The 17,542-nt window shown below is 41.7% G+C and overlaps 5 protein-coding genes across 27 annotated transcripts in view; all 5 read left to right on the top strand.

Annotated features, from left to right (window-relative positions):
* LOC139606386 (protocadherin gamma-C5-like) overlaps nt 1-17,542 on the top strand; it is a 276,343-nt gene that overhangs the window by 114,265 nt on the left and 144,536 nt on the right. The gene's annotated exons all lie outside the window — the stretch shown is intronic.
* Nucleotides 845-4,111, top strand: LOC139606412 (protocadherin gamma-A7-like). Its single transcript, XM_071458596.1, has 3 exons — nt 845-996; nt 1,370-1,665; nt 2,953-4,111. The coding sequence occupies exons 1-3, from the start codon at nt 845-847 to the stop codon at nt 3,735-3,737; spliced, it is 1,233 nt and encodes a 410-aa protein (XP_071314697.1). The 3' UTR covers nt 3,738-4,111.
* Nucleotides 7,065-10,443, top strand: LOC139606107 (protocadherin beta-4-like). Its single transcript, XM_071458132.1, has 2 exons — nt 7,065-8,371; nt 9,659-10,443. The coding sequence occupies exons 1-2, from the start codon at nt 7,996-7,998 to the stop codon at nt 10,441-10,443; spliced, it is 1,161 nt and encodes a 386-aa protein (XP_071314233.1). The 5' UTR covers nt 7,065-7,995.
* LOC139606410 (protocadherin beta-4-like) lies at nt 10,965-13,782 on the top strand. Its single transcript, XM_071458594.1, has 2 exons — nt 10,965-11,705; nt 12,993-13,782. The coding sequence occupies exons 1-2, from the start codon at nt 11,330-11,332 to the stop codon at nt 13,775-13,777; spliced, it is 1,161 nt and encodes a 386-aa protein (XP_071314695.1). The 5' UTR covers nt 10,965-11,329; the 3' UTR covers nt 13,778-13,782.
* Nucleotides 14,740-17,245, top strand: LOC139606395 (protocadherin beta-3-like). Its single transcript, XM_071458575.1, has one exon. It carries the CDS (start codon nt 14,740-14,742, stop codon nt 17,233-17,235), a length of 2,496 nt encoding a protein of 831 aa, XP_071314676.1. The 3' UTR covers nt 17,236-17,245.

Below are 17,542 nucleotides of genomic sequence, written 5' to 3'. Positions count from 1 at the left end.
ATTGGTAATGACACATTTAAACGTAATTCTGACATTTTCAGCACCATGGACAGCATCCCAGTTAGTTTGGATCATTCAGCAAATTTCAACTGAAAAACGCTTCATAAACCAAATAATGGCTTTCAAACCAAATCAAATTAAATAAGTTTTAGTGCATATGTCTAGTTTTTGCATAAGTTCTGTTGTTTTTGCCTTTTATGTGCAGAACATGTACTACATACTTTTACTTCGTTCATACAATAGCCGCACGTTGAACTTGAAGGATGCAAAAGTGTTGCCCAGGTAGGCAGCTGAAAGCATTTGCTAAATGTTTTGGAAATGTTGTTGTCATGCTTAATTAGTAGCTGTCAGCACCTGTCACGCCTGGTGTTGATGGCAATCCTTTTAAAACCATATCTCAACTTTCACATCCTTATTGTTTTGCTTCAAATTCAAACGTCTCCTTACAATGGCGCTGCCCATCACTGTTTAACAGACGCCCAACCGCAGACCAGTTACATATTATTGTAACTTGTACGCAATTGATTCAGCTTCCCTACACGTCTTTATGTAACGTCTTTATGTTCAAGGGACTGAGTTACAAGACTGGCCAGTGATGCCGTGTCAGAAGGAAGATGCAGATTCAATATTCCATAGTTTGCGTGGAACTACTGAATTAAAATAGTTCAGTTTCTTCAGTTGGACTTTTTTGTGCAGTATTTTTGGGCAGGTTGATTATTTCCGGAAATTTTATTTTATTTTCCCATTATTTTAATGCTTTAGTGCGTAAAAATTAAGAGCATAATATAATTAAAGTTTTGATTGTTTATAGTCGTAAGATACATTGTACTGTATTGCATTATACATGATTGTGGCCCCAGTGTTCTACCGAATTTGTCATATGCATATTTATGCATTTGTTTACATTTCGAGGGCTGTGTCGATATTCTCTTTAAGGGGAACTGTCTGGATGCAGTTGCTCTGGAAATGGCAGTTACTTTGTTTCCTTTTGTTGAGATTCAGGGACTGGACTCTAAGGGACGCTGTTGGTCAAGTAAAAACAAACCTGATCAGTGTTTTAGGCGGTGCCCTCCGTCATTCTGCTCTGTGTTGGATATGCTTTAGACTGTGAACGACGTTGATATGAGCACAGATAGACTGCCTTTGATTTGACTTTTTTTCTTCGGGAGAAAGAAATCTAGAAATGCAAAACTTTTTATAATAAACTACACTCGATTTCAGTATTGTTAATTCTCGGGTAGCGCAAGAGTAATGTTTGGATAGTATTCTTTTTATTTCGCTTATTTGATAACATGGATTTCGGAAAATATCTCTGCCGGACTCTAAGATGGCGTTTGTGCTACAAACTGACGTCGCAAAACATTCTGATTCTCTTTTTTCTCAGTCATATTGCCAGTGGTCAGATACGTTATTCAATCCCAGAAGAGATGAAGAAGGGTTCTCTTATTGGGAATGTCGCATTGGACCTTGGAATAGATATGCAAAGGCTCCGTTCTGGTCGGGCCCGCATCGTAACCGGAGAAAGCATCCAGTACACCGAGCTGAAGACAGACAAAGGGATTCTAGTCGTGAATGAGAAAATAGACCGGGAGAAGCTTTGTGGAGATTTAACACCCTGTAGCTTCAGTTTTGATTTGATTTTAGAGAACCCTATGGAATTACATCACGTTACAGTCGAAGTTTTAGACATAAATGATAATTCACCTTCTTTTCATCAGCACGACATGAAGCTGACGATTGGCGAATCAGCCGCTCCGGGAGCACGTTTTGTTTTGCCAACAGCCAATGATCCCGATGTAGGAGTCAATGGGCTTCAGGATTATCATTTATCTCCAAATGAAAATTTTATTTTAAAAAAACATTCAAATACTGACGGAAGAAAATATGCTGAGATGGTACTTGAGAAACCGTTGGATAGAGAGCGATATCCAAGTCTGTCCCTACAACTGATAGCAGTGGACGGTGGAACGCCACAGAAATCTGGTACAGTAAACATAGATATCACTGTCCTAGACGTTAATGATAATTCTCCTGTTTTCAATCAGTCAGTCTATAAGGCCACTGTAATGGAAAATGCTGCAAAAGGTACCTATATCACCACTGTAAATGCAACTGATGCGGACATTGGATCAAATGGTTTGATTTATTATTCCATTTCTAAAATGCAAGGTAACATTGACAGTTTTTTCGAAATTAATAAGACAACCGGTGTGATATTTCTCTCAGGAGAGGTTGACTTTGAAAAAGCAAAGAAATATGAAATACGCATTGAAGCTACAGACCAAGGAGCTTTGACAGATTCGAGTAAGGTTATGGTTGATGTGATTGACATCAATGATAATCCACCTGTCATTAATGTGATGTCATTCACTAGTCCTGTGTCAGAGGACTCCCCTCCTGGTACAACTATTGGCATTATAAATGTAAAAGACCTCGATTCAGGTGATAACGGACAAGTCAATTGTAGAATAGAACAAAATGCACCTTTCAAGATTAAATCCAATTTAAGAAATTACTATACATTGGTAACAGATGCTGTATTAGATCGTGAAAGTGTTTCAGACTATAACATCACTGTCGTTGCGACAGATGCAGGAATGCCTCCTCTCTCAACCAAAAGAACCTTTCATTTAAAGGTCTCTGATGTGAACGATAATTCTCCTATGTTTTCACAAGGTGTTTACAACGCGTTTATTACGGAGAATAACTCTCCAGGCGTTTCACTTCTCACTGTCATGGCTAAAGATCCTGATGAAAACCAAAACGCCCGAATTTCATATATTCTGGAGGATACTAATATCGGTGGCTCTCCAGTTTCTGAGTATGTTTCTGTTAATGCAGAAAGCGGAGTTATACATGCAGTGCGCTCATTTGATTATGAACAAATAAAACTGCTGGTTTTCGTTATCAAAGCTCAGGATGGAGGCTCTCCTCCACTCAGTAGCAATGCGACTGTGAAAATACTGATCCAGGACCAGAACGACAACCCTCCTCAGGTTCTGTACCCAGTCCAGACTGGCGGCTCTCTGGTGGCTGAAATGGTGCCTCGGTCAGCAGATGTGGGCTATCTGGTGACTAAAGTGGTGGCTGTTGATGTGGACTCTGGACAGAATGCCTGGCTCTCCTATAAACTGCAGAAAGCCACAGACAGGGCGCTGTTTGAAGTGGGCTTACAGAATGGAGAAATAAGAACTATCCGCCAAGTGACTGATAAAGATGCAGTGAAACAGAGACTGACTGTTATAGTGGAGGACAACGGGCAGCCCTCTCGTTCAGCTACAGTCATTGTGAATGTAGCGGTGGCGGACAGCTTCCCTGAAGTGCTGTCGGAGTTCACTGACTTTACCCACGACAAGGAGTACAATGACAACCTGACTTTTTACTTAGTGTTGGCTCTGGCTGTGGTCTCCTTCCTCTTCATCACGTGTTTAGTGGTTATTATATCAGTGAAAATCTACAGATGGAGACAGTCTCGCATCCTGTATCACTCCAGTCTCCCTGTGATTCCATATTATCCTCCACGTTACTCAGACACTTTGGGGACAGGGACTCTCCAACACGTGTACAATTACGAGGTGTGCAGGACGACTGACTCCAGAAAGAGTGACTGTAAGTTCGGCAGAGCTGGTAGTCAAAACGTGTTGATAATGGACCCCAGTTCTGCAGGGACGATGCAGCGGATACAGAGTGAAAAGAGCATCCTGGATGAACCAGACTCTCCTCTAGAGGTGAGTTAAACAATGTAGCTCCGTCTGTGTCTGTCTTTAGTTGCATTCAGAGCGAATTTGAGAGTTCGATATTTCAGCACCATGGACAGCATCTCACTTTGCACCATCTAATAGAATTTCTGCTTCTGAATTCACATTCAAAACTTTGAAATAATTAAAAACTTTGCTATCATTCAGTGTTGTGATGAAATTGCACACCCACATTTCTTTGGTGAAGTTGTTTTTCGAAACAGTTTCACTAATTCAAAATGTTGATTTACACAGTTATCATTAACTAATTGTCAATGTATTTGTCATGTGTATTCCTTAGTTGTGGAATTGGTATGTATTTTAACATTTCATGCTCGATTCCAAGTAAATATTTTATGCAGATAATAATTAGTGCTTGATCATCTGTGACACTTTAGTACTTTTGGACAGCTCTCTAATAATAGGTTTAAAGTTTTCCTCTCAGTTAAACTTCGAAAAGTTTGCATCACTCCCATACTTTTTCCTGTTACTGGTAAGTTGGATAACTTAGACTAAAACTTTTCCTTATAATTCATTGAGTTTCATAAGGCGTGCATGCTTTTGCTCTGTCAATGCTAAATACTAAATCTTTATATAAGCAGAGTTAAAGACAACTTATATCCTCCTTCATGCTCTACCCACTAAGGGACGCTGTTGCTCAGTGAAACATTCTACAGTGTTGTCAGCAAAAACACCGCCTCCCCCCGTCGCCTCAATTTAGAGGAGAGGCTTTGTCCTGTAGAGGCAAAACGCTGGTATAGCTACGCCACAAAGTTACCGAGAGAAAAATCTGCTGCAATTCTCGTTCTTTCCCTTGAATTCCATCACGTCTTCTATTTGCTATTAAAGGATTTTTATTTTTGGGTGTCGCTACAAACAGCAGTATGGCTGCTGTCGGATTACTGCGACATTTTAAAAGGTACTCAGGCTTGGGGTGGCCTGCACGGGTAGTTGCTTGTTTTCTCTTTCTGACGTCGGTGGTAAATTGCCAGATACGTTACTCTATACCAGAGGAGATGAAGAAAGGCTCTCTGATCGGTAACGTGGCACAAGACCTTGGTTTGGATCTGAAAAGACTCCGTTCTGGCCGGGCCCGGATTGTTACTGGAGAAAACACCCAGTACATTGAACTGAATGCAGACAAAGGGATTTTATCCGTGAATGAGAGAATAGACCGAGAGCAGCTTTGTGGCGATGTAACACCGTGCAGTTTCAGCTTTGAAATTATTTTGGAGAATCCAATCGAGTTGCATCGTATAATGGTTGAAATACTGGATGTAAATGACCACTCTCCTGTGTTCAGAAATAACCACGTACGGATGGAGATAAGCGAGTCCGCTGTAATTGGCTCTCGCTTCGTATTGGAAAGTGCGGATGACCCAGACGTAGGACTCAATGGTATGCAAAAATATGTTTTAAGCACAAGTGACAATTTTGTGCTGAAACAACACGCCAACCCAGACGGCAGTAAATTTGCAGAAATTATCCTCCAGAAACCACTAGACAGAGAGGAGCAACCCCGCCTCTCCTTCAAACTGATAGCAGTGGACGGTGGAACGCCGCAGAGATCCGGTACAGTAAATATTGATATTACCGTGCTAGATGCCAATGATAATCCTCCAGTATTTAATCAGTCTGTATACAGGGCTACTGTCTTAGAAAATGCAACACCAGGGACTCACATCATAAGCGTAAATGCTACTGACGCTGACAGTGGATCAAATGGCTTGGTGACTTATGCATTTTCTAATTTGAAAGGGAACTTAGCTGACATGTTTAGCATTGACAAGAACACTGGTAAAATAACGGTTTCTGGACAAATTGATTTTGAAAAGGACAAAAAACATGAAATAAGAATTGAAGCTAAAGATCAAGGAGGGTTGACGGATCTCAGTAAGGTAATAATTGATATTGTTGATGTTAATGATAACGCACCAGTCATAAGCGTTATGTCCTTTTCTAGTTCTCTGTCTGAGGATGCTCCAATCGGCTCCACTATAGCTGTTTTTAATGCTAAAGACGCAGACTCGGAAAGAAACGGGCAAATCATGTGTACCATTGATAGAAACTTACCCTTCAAAATAACATCATCACTGACTAATTACTACTCACTGGTCTCAGATACAGCTTTCGACCGTGAAAAAACACCAGAATACAACATTACTTTAACTGCAAAAGATTTGGGTTCTCCGGCCCTATCAAGTGCCATAAAATTGCACCTTACAGTTTCTGACATTAATGACAATCCTCCCTTGTTTGATGAATTAATTTATAATGCTCACATCACAGAGAATAATCCCCATGGGATGTCAATACTAACTGTCAGTGCACATGACTCTGACTCAAATCAAAATGCGAGAATCACTTATATCTTGGAAGACACACAAGTCGGTGGTTTCCCTGTCTCTACTTATGTGTCTATGAACTCTGAAACAGGCGTTCTTAGTGCGATTCGCTCCTTTGATTTTGAGCAGATTAAACAACTTCAACTCGTTGTCAAAGCTCAGGATGGAGGCTCTCCTCCACTCAGTAGTAATGTGAGTGTGAAAGTACTGATCCAGGACCAGAACGACAACCCTCCTCAGGTTCTGTACCCAGTCCAGACTGGCGGCTCTCTGGTGGCTGAAATGGTGCCTCGGTCAGCAGATGTGGGCTATCTGGTGACTAAAGTGGTGGCTGTTGATGTGGACTCTGGACAGAATGCCTGGCTCTCCTATAAACTGCAGAAAGCCACAGACAGGGCGCTGTTTGAAGTGGGCTTACAGAATGGAGAAATAAGAACTATCCGCCAAGTGACTGATAAAGATGCAGTGAAACAGAGACTGACTGTTATAGTGGAGGACAACGGGCAGCCCTCTCGTTCAGCTACAGTCATTGTGAATGTGGCGGTGGCGGACAGCTTCCCTGAAGTGCTGTCGGAGTTCACTGACTTTACCCAGGACAAGGAGTACAATGACAACCTGACTTTTTACTTAGTGTTGGCTCTGGCTGTGGTCTCCTTCCTCTTCATCACGTGTTTAGTGGTTATTATATCAGTGAAAATCTACAGATGGAGACAGTCTCGCATCCTGTATCACTCCAGTCTCCCTGTGATTCCATATTATCCTCCACGTTACTCAGACACTTTGGGGACAGGGACTCGCCAACACGTGTACAATTACGAGGTGTGCAGGACGACTGACTCCAGAAAGAGTGACTGTAAGTTCGGCAGAGCTGGTAGTCAAAACGTGCTGATAATGGACCCCAGTTCTGCAGGGACGATGCAGCGGATACAGAATGAAAAGAGCATCCTGGATGAACCAGAGTCCCCTCTGGAGGTGAGTTAAATAATGTTGCTTTGGCTCTGCGTCCTTATTTCGTTGTGTGTGTAGTTAAATTTATCATGAACTGCTCCGCGCTATACCTTCGTTTCAGCATCATGTACAGTGTCTCATTTTACTTCCCTTGATAAGAACCATGCTTCTGTATTGACATTCAGAACAACACCCTTGACCCTAAGTTAGTGCTGTGCTGTTTTATTGTTTCATATACACACTGGTTTGAATCAGTTGCATTTCTTTACGCAAAGTGATAGCTTGCTTGTGTGTGTTGTGGACTTGGTTCAGCGTTGTCATTTTCACATGCATTCACTCATGACTATTGAAAAATTGGTTTTCGTGTGACTTAGATTGTTATATTCAGAATAAAAAAACGTCAGTGTTCTCATTTATTTATTAACAAACTATTATGGTTTCTTTACCAGCGCTTCCTGATCCATAATATAATTTTAATTGTATTTTACTTTCGTGTTTTGTCTATTTTAGTTGTTTTATTTAGTCTTTCTTAAGTCAGATATCAGAGCATTTGTTGAGCTATCTGCATAAATACTGAATTACACTAAATCTCAGGAATATGTCTTGTTTTGTGTTGAAATATTTCTCCAGTTGAATGCTATATCTTTCCAAAAGTAATTTTGTGTCACATTGCGTTACAAATTGTAGACTCTAAGGGACGCTGTTGGTCAACCCAACATAATGCTTCGAAGATTACCAGAGTCCCCTCCCTTGCTTCCGTGAGAGAAAAGGAGACAGTGCAGGCTACATTATGTGGGTTGACATTCGAACAAACAGACTCGCGTTGAGCGATACATCCATTCAGATATACACAGGAAACTGGAAAGACAACACATTTTTTCTTCAGTGGTTTGTTTCATGTATTTTTCATAAAAAGTGTTGCGCTTGGAACATTGTAGAGCATATTTTCGTGTTTTTCTCTCGCTATGGCATGTGGAATATTAACCAATACCTGGTGCGTAAAATGGCGCTTTGGCAGCGGAATGAATTGGCAGTTGCTGTTGTTCCTTTTTTATTTCAACCATATGGTCGGTGGACACATCCGATATTCAATCCCAGAAGAGATGAAGAAAGGCTCCCTTATCGGTAATGTAGCTCAGGATCTTGGCTTGGATCTGAAGAGGCTCCGTTCTGGCCGGGCCCGTATCGTGACCGGAGAAAACATCCAGTACACCGAGCTGAAGACAGACAAAGGGACTTTAGTCGTGAACGAGAGAATAGACCGAGAGCAGCTTTGTGGAGACGTGACACCGTGTAGTTTCAGCTTTGAGGTGATTTTAGAAAATCCTATGGAGCTACATCAAATTACAGTTGAAATAACAGACATAAATGACCATTCACCCACGTTCAAAAGAAATAGCATCCATTTTGAAATCAGTGAAATATCTAATACTGGCTCTCGTTTTCCATTGACCAGTGCGGACGACCCTGACGTGGGTGTTAATGGACTCAGGGAATACTTTCTGACTGAGAATGACAATTTTGTTTTGAAACAAAATTCTAATGCGGATGGAAAGAAGTACGCAGAGATGGTGCTTCAGAAGCCATTAGACAGAGAGACCAATCCTCATCTATCACTGAAGTTAATAGCCGTAGACGGTGGAAGTCCGCAGAGGTCTGGCACAGTTAACATAGATATCACTGTTCTTGATGTCAATGATAATGCGCCTGTATTTAATCAGTCGATGTATAAGGCTATTGTAATGGAAAATTCTCCCAGAGACACTTACGTTACCACTGTTAATGCTAGTGACGCAGATACCGGGTCAAACAGCATTGTTACATATTATCTTTCAGATCTCAACAGTGGTCTAAGTGATTTGTTTATGATTGATGAAAAAACAGGTGTCATTTCAATAAAAGGTTCTATTGATTATGAAAAAGACAGAAAGTATGAACTCAGGATTGATGCAAAGGATCAGGGAGGTTTAACGGATTCAAGTAAAGTGATAATTGAAGTAACTGATGTGAATGACAACGCCCCTACTATCAGCGTCATGTCATTCACTAGTCCTGTGTCAGAGGACTCCCCTCCTGGTACAACTATTGGCATTATAAATATAAAAGACCTCGATTCAGGTGATAACGGACAAGTCAGTTGTAGAATAGAACAAAATGCACCTTTCAAGATTAAATCCAATTTAAGAAATTACTATACATTGGTAACAGATGCTGTATTAGATCGTGAAAGTGTTTCAGAATATAACATCACTGTCGTTGCGACAGATGCAGGAATGCCTCCTCTCTCAACAAAAAGAACCTTTCATTTAAAGGTCTCTGATGTGAACGATAATTATCCGGTGTTTTCACAAGGTGTTTACAACGCGTTTATTGCGGAGAATAACTCTCCAGGTATTTCTGTTCTGACGCTGGTGGCTAAAGATCCTGATCAAAACCAAAACGCCCGAATTTCATATATTCTGGAGGACACTAATATCGGTGGATCTCCAGTTTCTGAGTATGTTTCTGTTAATGCAGAAAGCGGAGTGATCCATGCAGTGCGCTCATTTGATTATGAACAAATTAAACAGCTGGTTTTCGTTATCAAAGCTCAGGATGGAGGCTCTCCTCCACTCAGTAGCAATGTGACAGTGAAAGTACTGATCCAGGACCAGAACGACAACCCTCCTCAGGTCCTGTACCCAGTCCAGACTGGCGGCTCTCTGGTGGCTGAAATGGTGCCTCGGTCAGCAGATGTGGGCTATCTGGTGACTAAAGTGGTGGCTGTTGATGTGGACTCTGGACAGAATGCCTGGCTCTCCTATAAACTGCAGAAAGCCACAGACAGGGCGCTGTTTGAAGTGGGCTTACAGAATGGAGAAATAAGAACTATCCGCCAAGTGACTGATAAAGATGCAGTGAAACAGAGACTGACTGTTATAGTGGAGGACAACGGGCAGCCCTCTCGTTCAGCTACAGTCATTGTGAATGTGGCGGTGGCGGACAGCTTCCCTGAAGTGCTGTCGGAGTTCACTGACTTTACCCACGACAAGGAGTACAATGACAACCTGACTTTTTACTTAGTGTTGGCTCTGGCTGTGGTCTCCTTCCTCTTCATCACGTGTTTAGTGGTTATTATATCAGTGAAAATCTACAGGTGGAGACAGTCTCGCATCCTGTATCACTCCAGTCTCCCTGTGATTCCATATTATCCTCCACGTTACTCAGACACTTTGGGGACAGGGACTCTCCAACACGTGTACAATTACGAGGTGTGCAGGACGACTGACTCCAGAAAGAGTGACTGTAAGTTCGGCAGAGCTGGTAGTCAAAACGTGCTGATAATGGACCCCAGCTCTACAGGGACGATGCAACGGATAAAGAGTGAAAAGAGCATCCTGGATGAACCAGACTCTCCTCTAGAGGTGAGTTAATAATGTAGTTTCGACTCTGTGCTTTTATTTCTTTGTGTGTAGTTAAAATAGTTGTGAACCATTTCAGCACCATGGACAGCATCTTACTTTACATCACTCGATAAGAACCCTGCTTCATTATTGACATTCAGAACTTTTAAAAGAACAACAGTCTTGACCTTAAGTTAGTGCTGTGCTGTTTTATTGTTTCATATACACACTGGTTTGAATCAGTTACATTTCTTTCGGCGAAGTGATAGCTTGCTTGCTTCTTCCAACATGATAAGTGGACTTGGTTCAGGGTTGTGATTTCCACACGCATTCACTCACGACTGTTGAAAAATTAGTTTTTGTGTGATTGAGATCATTATATTTAGAATAAAAAAACGTCAGTGTTCTCTACACTCGTACAACCACTGTTGTAGTTATATTTTGTTTTTGTGTTTTGACTGTTTTACTTGCTCTTTTTATTCATATTCATTAGTATTTGTTGAGCTATTTGCATAAATACTGCATTACACTTAATGTAAGGGTGAGAATATCTCTTGTTTTGTGTTGAAATATTTCTCCAGTTGAATGCCATATCTTTCCAAAAGTAATTCTATGTCACATTGCGTTACTATTTGTGGACTCTAAGGGACGCTGTTGGTCAATTCAATATAATCCATCGAAGATTACCAGAGTCCCCTCCCTTGCTTCCGTGAGAGAAAAGGAGACAGTGCAGGCTACATTATGTGGGTTGACATTCGAGCAAACAGACTCGCGTTGAGCGATACATCCATACAGATATACACAGGAAACTGGAAAGACAACACATTTTTTCTTCAGTGGTTTGATTCATGTATTTTTCATAAAAAGTGTTGCGCTTGGAACATTGTAGAGCATATTTTCGTGTTTTTCTCTCGCTATGGCATGTGGAATATTAACCAATACTTGGTGCGTAAAATGGCGCTTTGGTAGCGGAATGAATTGGCAGTTGCTGTTGTTCCTTTTTTATTTCAACCATATGGTCGGTGGACACATCCGATATTCAATCCCAGAAGAGATGAAGAAAGGCTCCCTTATCGGTAATGTAGCTCAGGATCTTGGCTTGGATCTGAAGAGGCTCCGTTCTGGCCGGGCCCGTATCGTGACCGGAGAAAACATCCAGTACACCGAGCTGAAGACAGACAAAGGGACTTTAGTCGTGAACGAGAGAATCGACCGAGAGCAGCTTTGTGGAGACGTGACACCGTGTAGTTTCAGCTTTGAGGTGATTTTAGAAAACCCTATGGAGCTACATCAAATTACGGTTGAAATAACAGATATAAATGACCATTCACCCACGTTCAAAAGAAATAGCATCCATTTTGAAATCAGCGAATCGGCTAATATTGGCTCTCGTTTTCCACTGACCAGTGCTGACGACCCAGATGTGGGTGTTAATGGACTCAGGGAATACTTTCTGACTGAGAATGACAATTTTGTTTTGAAACAAAATTCTAATGCGGATGGAAAGAAGTACGCAGAGATGGTGCTTCAGAAGCCATTAGACAGAGAGACCAATCCTCATCTATCACTGAAGTTAATAGCCGTAGACGGTGGAAGTCCGCAGAGGTCTGGCACAGTTAACATAGATATCACTGTTCTTGATGCCAATGATAATGCGCCTGTATTTAATCAGTCGATGTATAAGGCTATTGTAATGGAAAATTCTCCCAGAGACACTTACGTTACCACTGTTAATGCTAGTGACGCAGATACCGGGTCAAACAGTATTGTTACATATTATTTTTCAGATCTCAACAGTGGTCTAAGTGATTTATTTATGATCGATGAAAAAACTGGTGTCGTTTCAATAAAAGGCTCTATTGATTATGAAAAAGACAAAAAGTATGAGCTCAGAATCGAAGGAAAGGATCAGGGAGGTTTAACGGATTCAAGTAAAGTGATAATTGAAGTAACTGATGTGAATGACAACGCCCCTACTATCAGCGTCATGTCATTCACTAGTCCTGTGTCAGAGGACTCCCCTCCTGGTACAACTATTGGCATTATAAATATAAAAGACCTCGATTCAGGTGATAACGGACAAGTCAGTTGTAGAATAGAACAAAATGCACCTTTCAAGATTAAATCCAATTTAAGAAATTACTATACATTGGTAACAGATGCTGTATTAGATCGTGAAAGTGTTTCAGACTATAACATCACTGTCGTTGCGACAGATGCAGGAATGCCTCCTCTCTCAACCAAAAGAACCTTTCATTTAAAGGTCTCTGATGTGAACGATAATTCTCCTATGTTTTCACAAGGTGTTTACAACGCGTTTATTGCGGAGAATAACTCTCCAGGTATTTCTGTTCTGACGCTGGTGGCTAAAGATCCTGATGAGAACCAAAACGCCCGAATTTCATATATTCTGGAGGACACTAATATCGGTGGCTCTCCAGTTTCTGCGTATGTTTCTGTTAATGCAGAAAGTGGAGTTATACATGCAGTGCGCTCATTTGATTATGAACAAATTAAAGAACTGGTATTCACAGTCAAAGCTCAGGATGGAGGCTCTCCTCCACTCAGTAGTAATGTGACTGTGAAAGTACTGATCCAGGACCAGAACGACAACTCTCCTCAGGTCCTGTACCCAGTCCAGACTGGTGGTTCTCTGGTGGCTGAAATGGTGCCTCGGTCAGCAGATGTGGGCTATCTGGTGACTAAAGTGGTGGCTGTTGATGTGGACTCTGGACAGAATGCCTGGCTCTCCTATAAACTGCAGAAAGCCACAGACAGGGCGCTGTTTGAAGTGGGCTTACAGAATGGAGAAATAAGAACTATCCGCCAAGTGACTGATAAAGATGCAGTGAAACAGAGATTGACTGTTATAGTGGAGGACAACGGGCAGCCCTCTCGTTCAGCTACAGTCATTGTGAATGTGGCGGTGGCGGACAGCTTCCCTGAAGTGCTGTCGGAGTTCACTGACTTTACCCACGACAAGGAGTACAATGACAACCTGACTTTTTACTTAGTGTTGGCTCTGGCTGTGGTCTCCTTCCTCTTCATCACGTGTTTAGTGGTTATTATATCAGTGAAAATCTACAGATGGAGACAGTCTCGCATCCTGTATCACTCCAGTCTCCCTGTGATTCCATATTATCCTCCACGTTACTCAGACACTTTGGGGACAGGGACTCTCCAACACGTGTACAATTACGAGGTGTGCAGGACGACTGACTCCAGAAAGAGTGACTGTAAGTTCGGCAGAGCTGGTAGTCAAAACGTGCTGATAATGGACCCCAGTTCTGCAGGGACGATGCAGCGGATACAGAGTGAAAAGAGCATCCTGGATGAACCTGACTCTCCTCTAGAGGTGAGTTAAATAATGTAGTTTCGACTCTGTGCTTTTATTTCTTTGTGTGTCGTTAAAATTGTTGTGAACAATTTCAGCACCATGGACAGCGTCTCACTTCACACTACTCGATAAGAACCCTGCTTCTGTATTTATATTCAGAACTTAAGAAGAACAACACCCTTGACCCTAAGTTAGTGCTGTGCTGTTTTATTGTTTCATATGCACACCGGTTTGAATCAATTGCATTTTTTCCTTGACGCGAAGTTATAACTTGCTTGTTTCTTCCAACACTATGAATGGGCTTGTTCAGTGTGTTGGTTTCCATTCTCTTAATATGTATTCACTCGTGATTGTAAAAAATGTTTTTTGTGTGGCTTCGATGAGTATACTGAGAATCAAAAACGTCACTGTATAATTTGATTTGAACTATAGCTTGAACAAACTACTGTGGTTTGCTTTGCCAGCGCTTCCTAGTCCATGACAGAAATTTAATTGTATTTTGTTTTCGTGTTTTGTCTATTTTAGTTGTTTTATTTAGTCTTTCTTAAGTCAGACATCAGAGTATCTGTTGAGCTATCTGCATAAATAATGAATTACACTAAATCTCAGGGTGATAATAATTCCTTTTTTGTGTTGAAATAGCTATTTCTCCAAGTGACTGTAATATCTTTCCAAAAGTAATTCTATGTTACATTGCGTTACAAATTGTAGACTCTAAGGGACGCTGTTGGTCAACCCAACATAATGCTTCGAAGATTACCAGAGTCCCCTCCCTTGCTTCCGTGAGAGAAAAGGAGACAGTGCAGGCTACATTATGTGGGTTGACATTCGAGCAAACAGACTCGCGTTGAGCGATACATCCATTCAGATATACACAGGAAACTGGAAAGACAACACATTTTTTCTTCAGTGGTTTGATTCATGTATTTTTCATAAAAAGTGTTGCGCTTGGAACATTGTAGAGCATATTTTCGTGTTTTTCTCTCGCTATGGCATGTGGAATATTAACCAATACCTGGTGCGTAAAATGGCGCTTTGGCAGCGGAATGAATTGGCAGTTGCTGTTGTTCCTTTTTTATTTCAACCATATGGTCGGTGGACACATCCGATATTCAATCCCAGAAGAGATGAAGAAAGGCTCCCTTATCGGTAATGTAGCTCAGGATCTTGGCTTGGATCTGAAGAGGCTCCGTTCTGGCCGGGCCCGTATCGTGACCGGAGAAAACATCCAGTACACCGAGCTGAAGACAGACAAAGGGACTTTAGTCGTGAACGAGAGAATAGACCGAGAGCAGCTTTGTGGAGACGTGACACCGTGTAGTTTCAGCTTTGAGGTGATTTTAGAAAATCCTATGGAGCTACATCAAATTACAGTTGAAATAACAGACATAAATGACCATTCACCCACGTTCAAAAGAAATAGCATCCATTTTGAAATCAGCGAATCGGCTAATATTGGCTCTCGGTTTTCACTGTCAAGCGCAGAAGACCCAGACGTGGGTGTTAATGGACTCAGGGAATACTTTCTGACTGAGAATGACAATTTTGTTTTAAAACAAAATTCTAATGCGGATGGGAAGAAGTACGCAGAGATGGTGCTTCAGAAGCCATTAGACAGAGAGACCAATCCTCATCTATCACTGAAGTTAATAGCCGTAGACGGTGGAAGTCCGCAGAGGTCTGGCACAGTTAACATAGATATCACTGTTCTTGATGCCAATGATAATGCGCCTGTATTTAATCAGTCGATGTATAAGGCTATTGTAATGGAAAATTCTCCCAGAGACACTTACGTTACCACTGTTAATGCTAGTGACGCAGATACCGGGTCAAACAGCATTGTTACATATTATTTTTCAGATCTCAACAGTGGTCTAAGTGATTTGTTTATGATCGATGAAAACACTGGTGTCGTTTCAATAAAAGGCTCTATTGATTATGAAAAAGACAGAAAGTTTGAGCTCAGGATTGATGCAAAGGATCAGGGAGGTTTGACAGATGCGAGTAAAGTGATAATTGAAGTAACTGATGTGAATGACAACGCCCCTACTATCAGCGTCATGTCATTCACTAGTCCTGTGTCAGAGGACTCCCCTCCTGGTACAACTATTGGCATTATAAATGTTAAAGACCTCGATTCAGGTGATAACGGACAAGTCAGTTGTAGAATAGAACAAAATGCACCTTTCAAGATTAAATCCAATTTAAGAAATTACTATACATTGGTAACAGATGCTGTATTAGATCGTGAGAGTGTTTCAGACTATAACATCACTGTCGTTGCGACAGATGCAGGAATGCCTCCTCTCTCAACCAAAAGAACCTTTCATTTAAAGGTCTCTGATGTGAACGATAATTCTCCTATGTTTTCACAAGGTGTTTACAACGCTTTTATTGCAGAGAATAACTCTCCAGGTATTTCTGTTCTGACGCTGGTGGCTAAAGATCCTGATGAGAACCAAAACGCCCGAATTTCATATATTCTGGAGGACACTAATATCGGTGGCTCTCCAGTTTCTGAGTATGTTTCTGTTAATGCAGAAAGCGGAGTGATCCATGCGGTGCGCTCATTTGATTATGAGCAGATTAAAGAACTAGTTTTCGTTGTCAAAGCTCAGGATGGAGGCTCTCCTCCACTCAGTAGCAATGTGAGTGTGAAAATACTGATCCAGGACCAGAACGACAACCCTCCTCAGGTTCTGTACCCAGTCCAGACTGGCGGCTCTCTGGTGGCTGAAATGGTGCCTCGGTCAGCAGATGTGGGCTATCTGGTGACTAAAGTGGTGGCTGTTGATGTGGACTCTGGACAGAATGCCTGGCTCTCCTATAAACTGCAGAAAGCCACAGACAGGGCGCTGTTTGAAGTGGGCTTACAGAATGGAGAAATAAGAACTATCCGCCAAGTGACTGATAAAGATGCAGTGAAACAGAGACTGACTGTTATAGTGGAGGACAACGGGCAGCCCTCTCGTTCAGCTACAGTCATTGTGAACGTAGCGGTGGCGGACAGCTTCCCTGAAGTGCTGTCGGAGTTCACTGACTTTGCCCACGACAAGGAGTACAATGACAACCTGACTTTTTACTTAGTGTTGGCTCTGGCTGTGGTCTCCTTCCTCTTCATCACGTGTTTAGTGGTTATTATATCAGTGAAAATCTACAGATGGAGACAGTCTCGCATCCTGTATCACTCCAGTCTCCCTGTGATTCCATATTATCCTCCACGTTACTCAGACACTTTGGGGACAGGGACTCTCCAACACGTGTACAATTACGAGGTGTGCAGGACGACTGACTCCAGAAAGAGTGACTGTAAGTTCGGCAGAGCTGGTAGTCAAAACGTGCTGATAATGGACCCCAGCTCTACAGGGACGATGCAGCGGATACAGAGTGAAAAGAGCATCCTGGATGAACCAGACTCTCCACTAGAGGTGAGCTGTATTACGCAAGGGTTTACTTATGCAAACATTGTTTCTCTGAACCGTTAATAAATTGCAAGAAGTAACTGACAGCAGTTTAACCGAAACTAAGTTAACACGCTTCGTTTCAGCACCACTGTGTGGAAAGCTCCTCTTGGACTGAAAATGCTTTCTGTCATTTAGAATCATCCATTTTTCCTCAAAGCTTATCATAAAAGTCTACTGCGACTAATAATGATAATCAGAGACATATTATTGTTATCATTATACATACACACTCCTTTGGAAAGTTCCTCAAAATGTGCAAATGTAATATTTAATTATTCCTCTCTCTCTCTCTGTCTCTCTCTTTCTCTCTCGCTCCCTGTCTCTCTCC

Source organism: Trachinotus anak, unplaced genomic scaffold (assembly GCF_046630095.1).
Source record: "Trachinotus anak isolate AG129_WGS33_773 ecotype Australia unplaced genomic scaffold, CSIRO_AGI_Tana_v1 ptg000021l, whole genome shotgun sequence".
Taxonomy (NCBI): domain Eukaryota; kingdom Metazoa; phylum Chordata; class Actinopteri; order Carangiformes; family Carangidae; genus Trachinotus; species Trachinotus anak.
This window is presented reverse-complemented; position numbering and strand designations above follow the sequence as displayed.

Coding starts and splice junctions, on each gene's coding strand:
- LOC139606395 (XM_071458575.1), top strand. CDS start 14,740: ATGGCATGTGGAATATTAACCAATACCTGGTGCGTAAAATGGCGCTTT.
- LOC139606412 (XM_071458596.1), top strand. CDS start 845: ATGATTGTGGCCCCAGTGTTCTACCGAATTTGTCATATGCATATTTAT. Junction 997..1,369: donor CTTTGTTTCCTTTTGTTGAG/ATTCAGGGACTG, acceptor AAACATTCTGAT/TCTCTTTTTTCTCAGTCATA. Junction 1,666..2,952: donor GAACCCTATGGAATTACATC/ACGTTACAGTCG, acceptor GTAGCAATGCGA/CTGTGAAAATACTGATCCAG.
- LOC139606107 (XM_071458132.1), top strand. CDS start 7,996: ATGGCATGTGGAATATTAACCAATACCTGGTGCGTAAAATGGCGCTTT. Junction 8,372..9,658: donor AAATCCTATGGAGCTACATC/AAATTACAGTTG, acceptor GTAGCAATGTGA/CAGTGAAAGTACTGATCCAG.
- LOC139606410 (XM_071458594.1), top strand. CDS start 11,330: ATGGCATGTGGAATATTAACCAATACTTGGTGCGTAAAATGGCGCTTT. Junction 11,706..12,992: donor AAACCCTATGGAGCTACATC/AAATTACGGTTG, acceptor GTAGTAATGTGA/CTGTGAAAGTACTGATCCAG.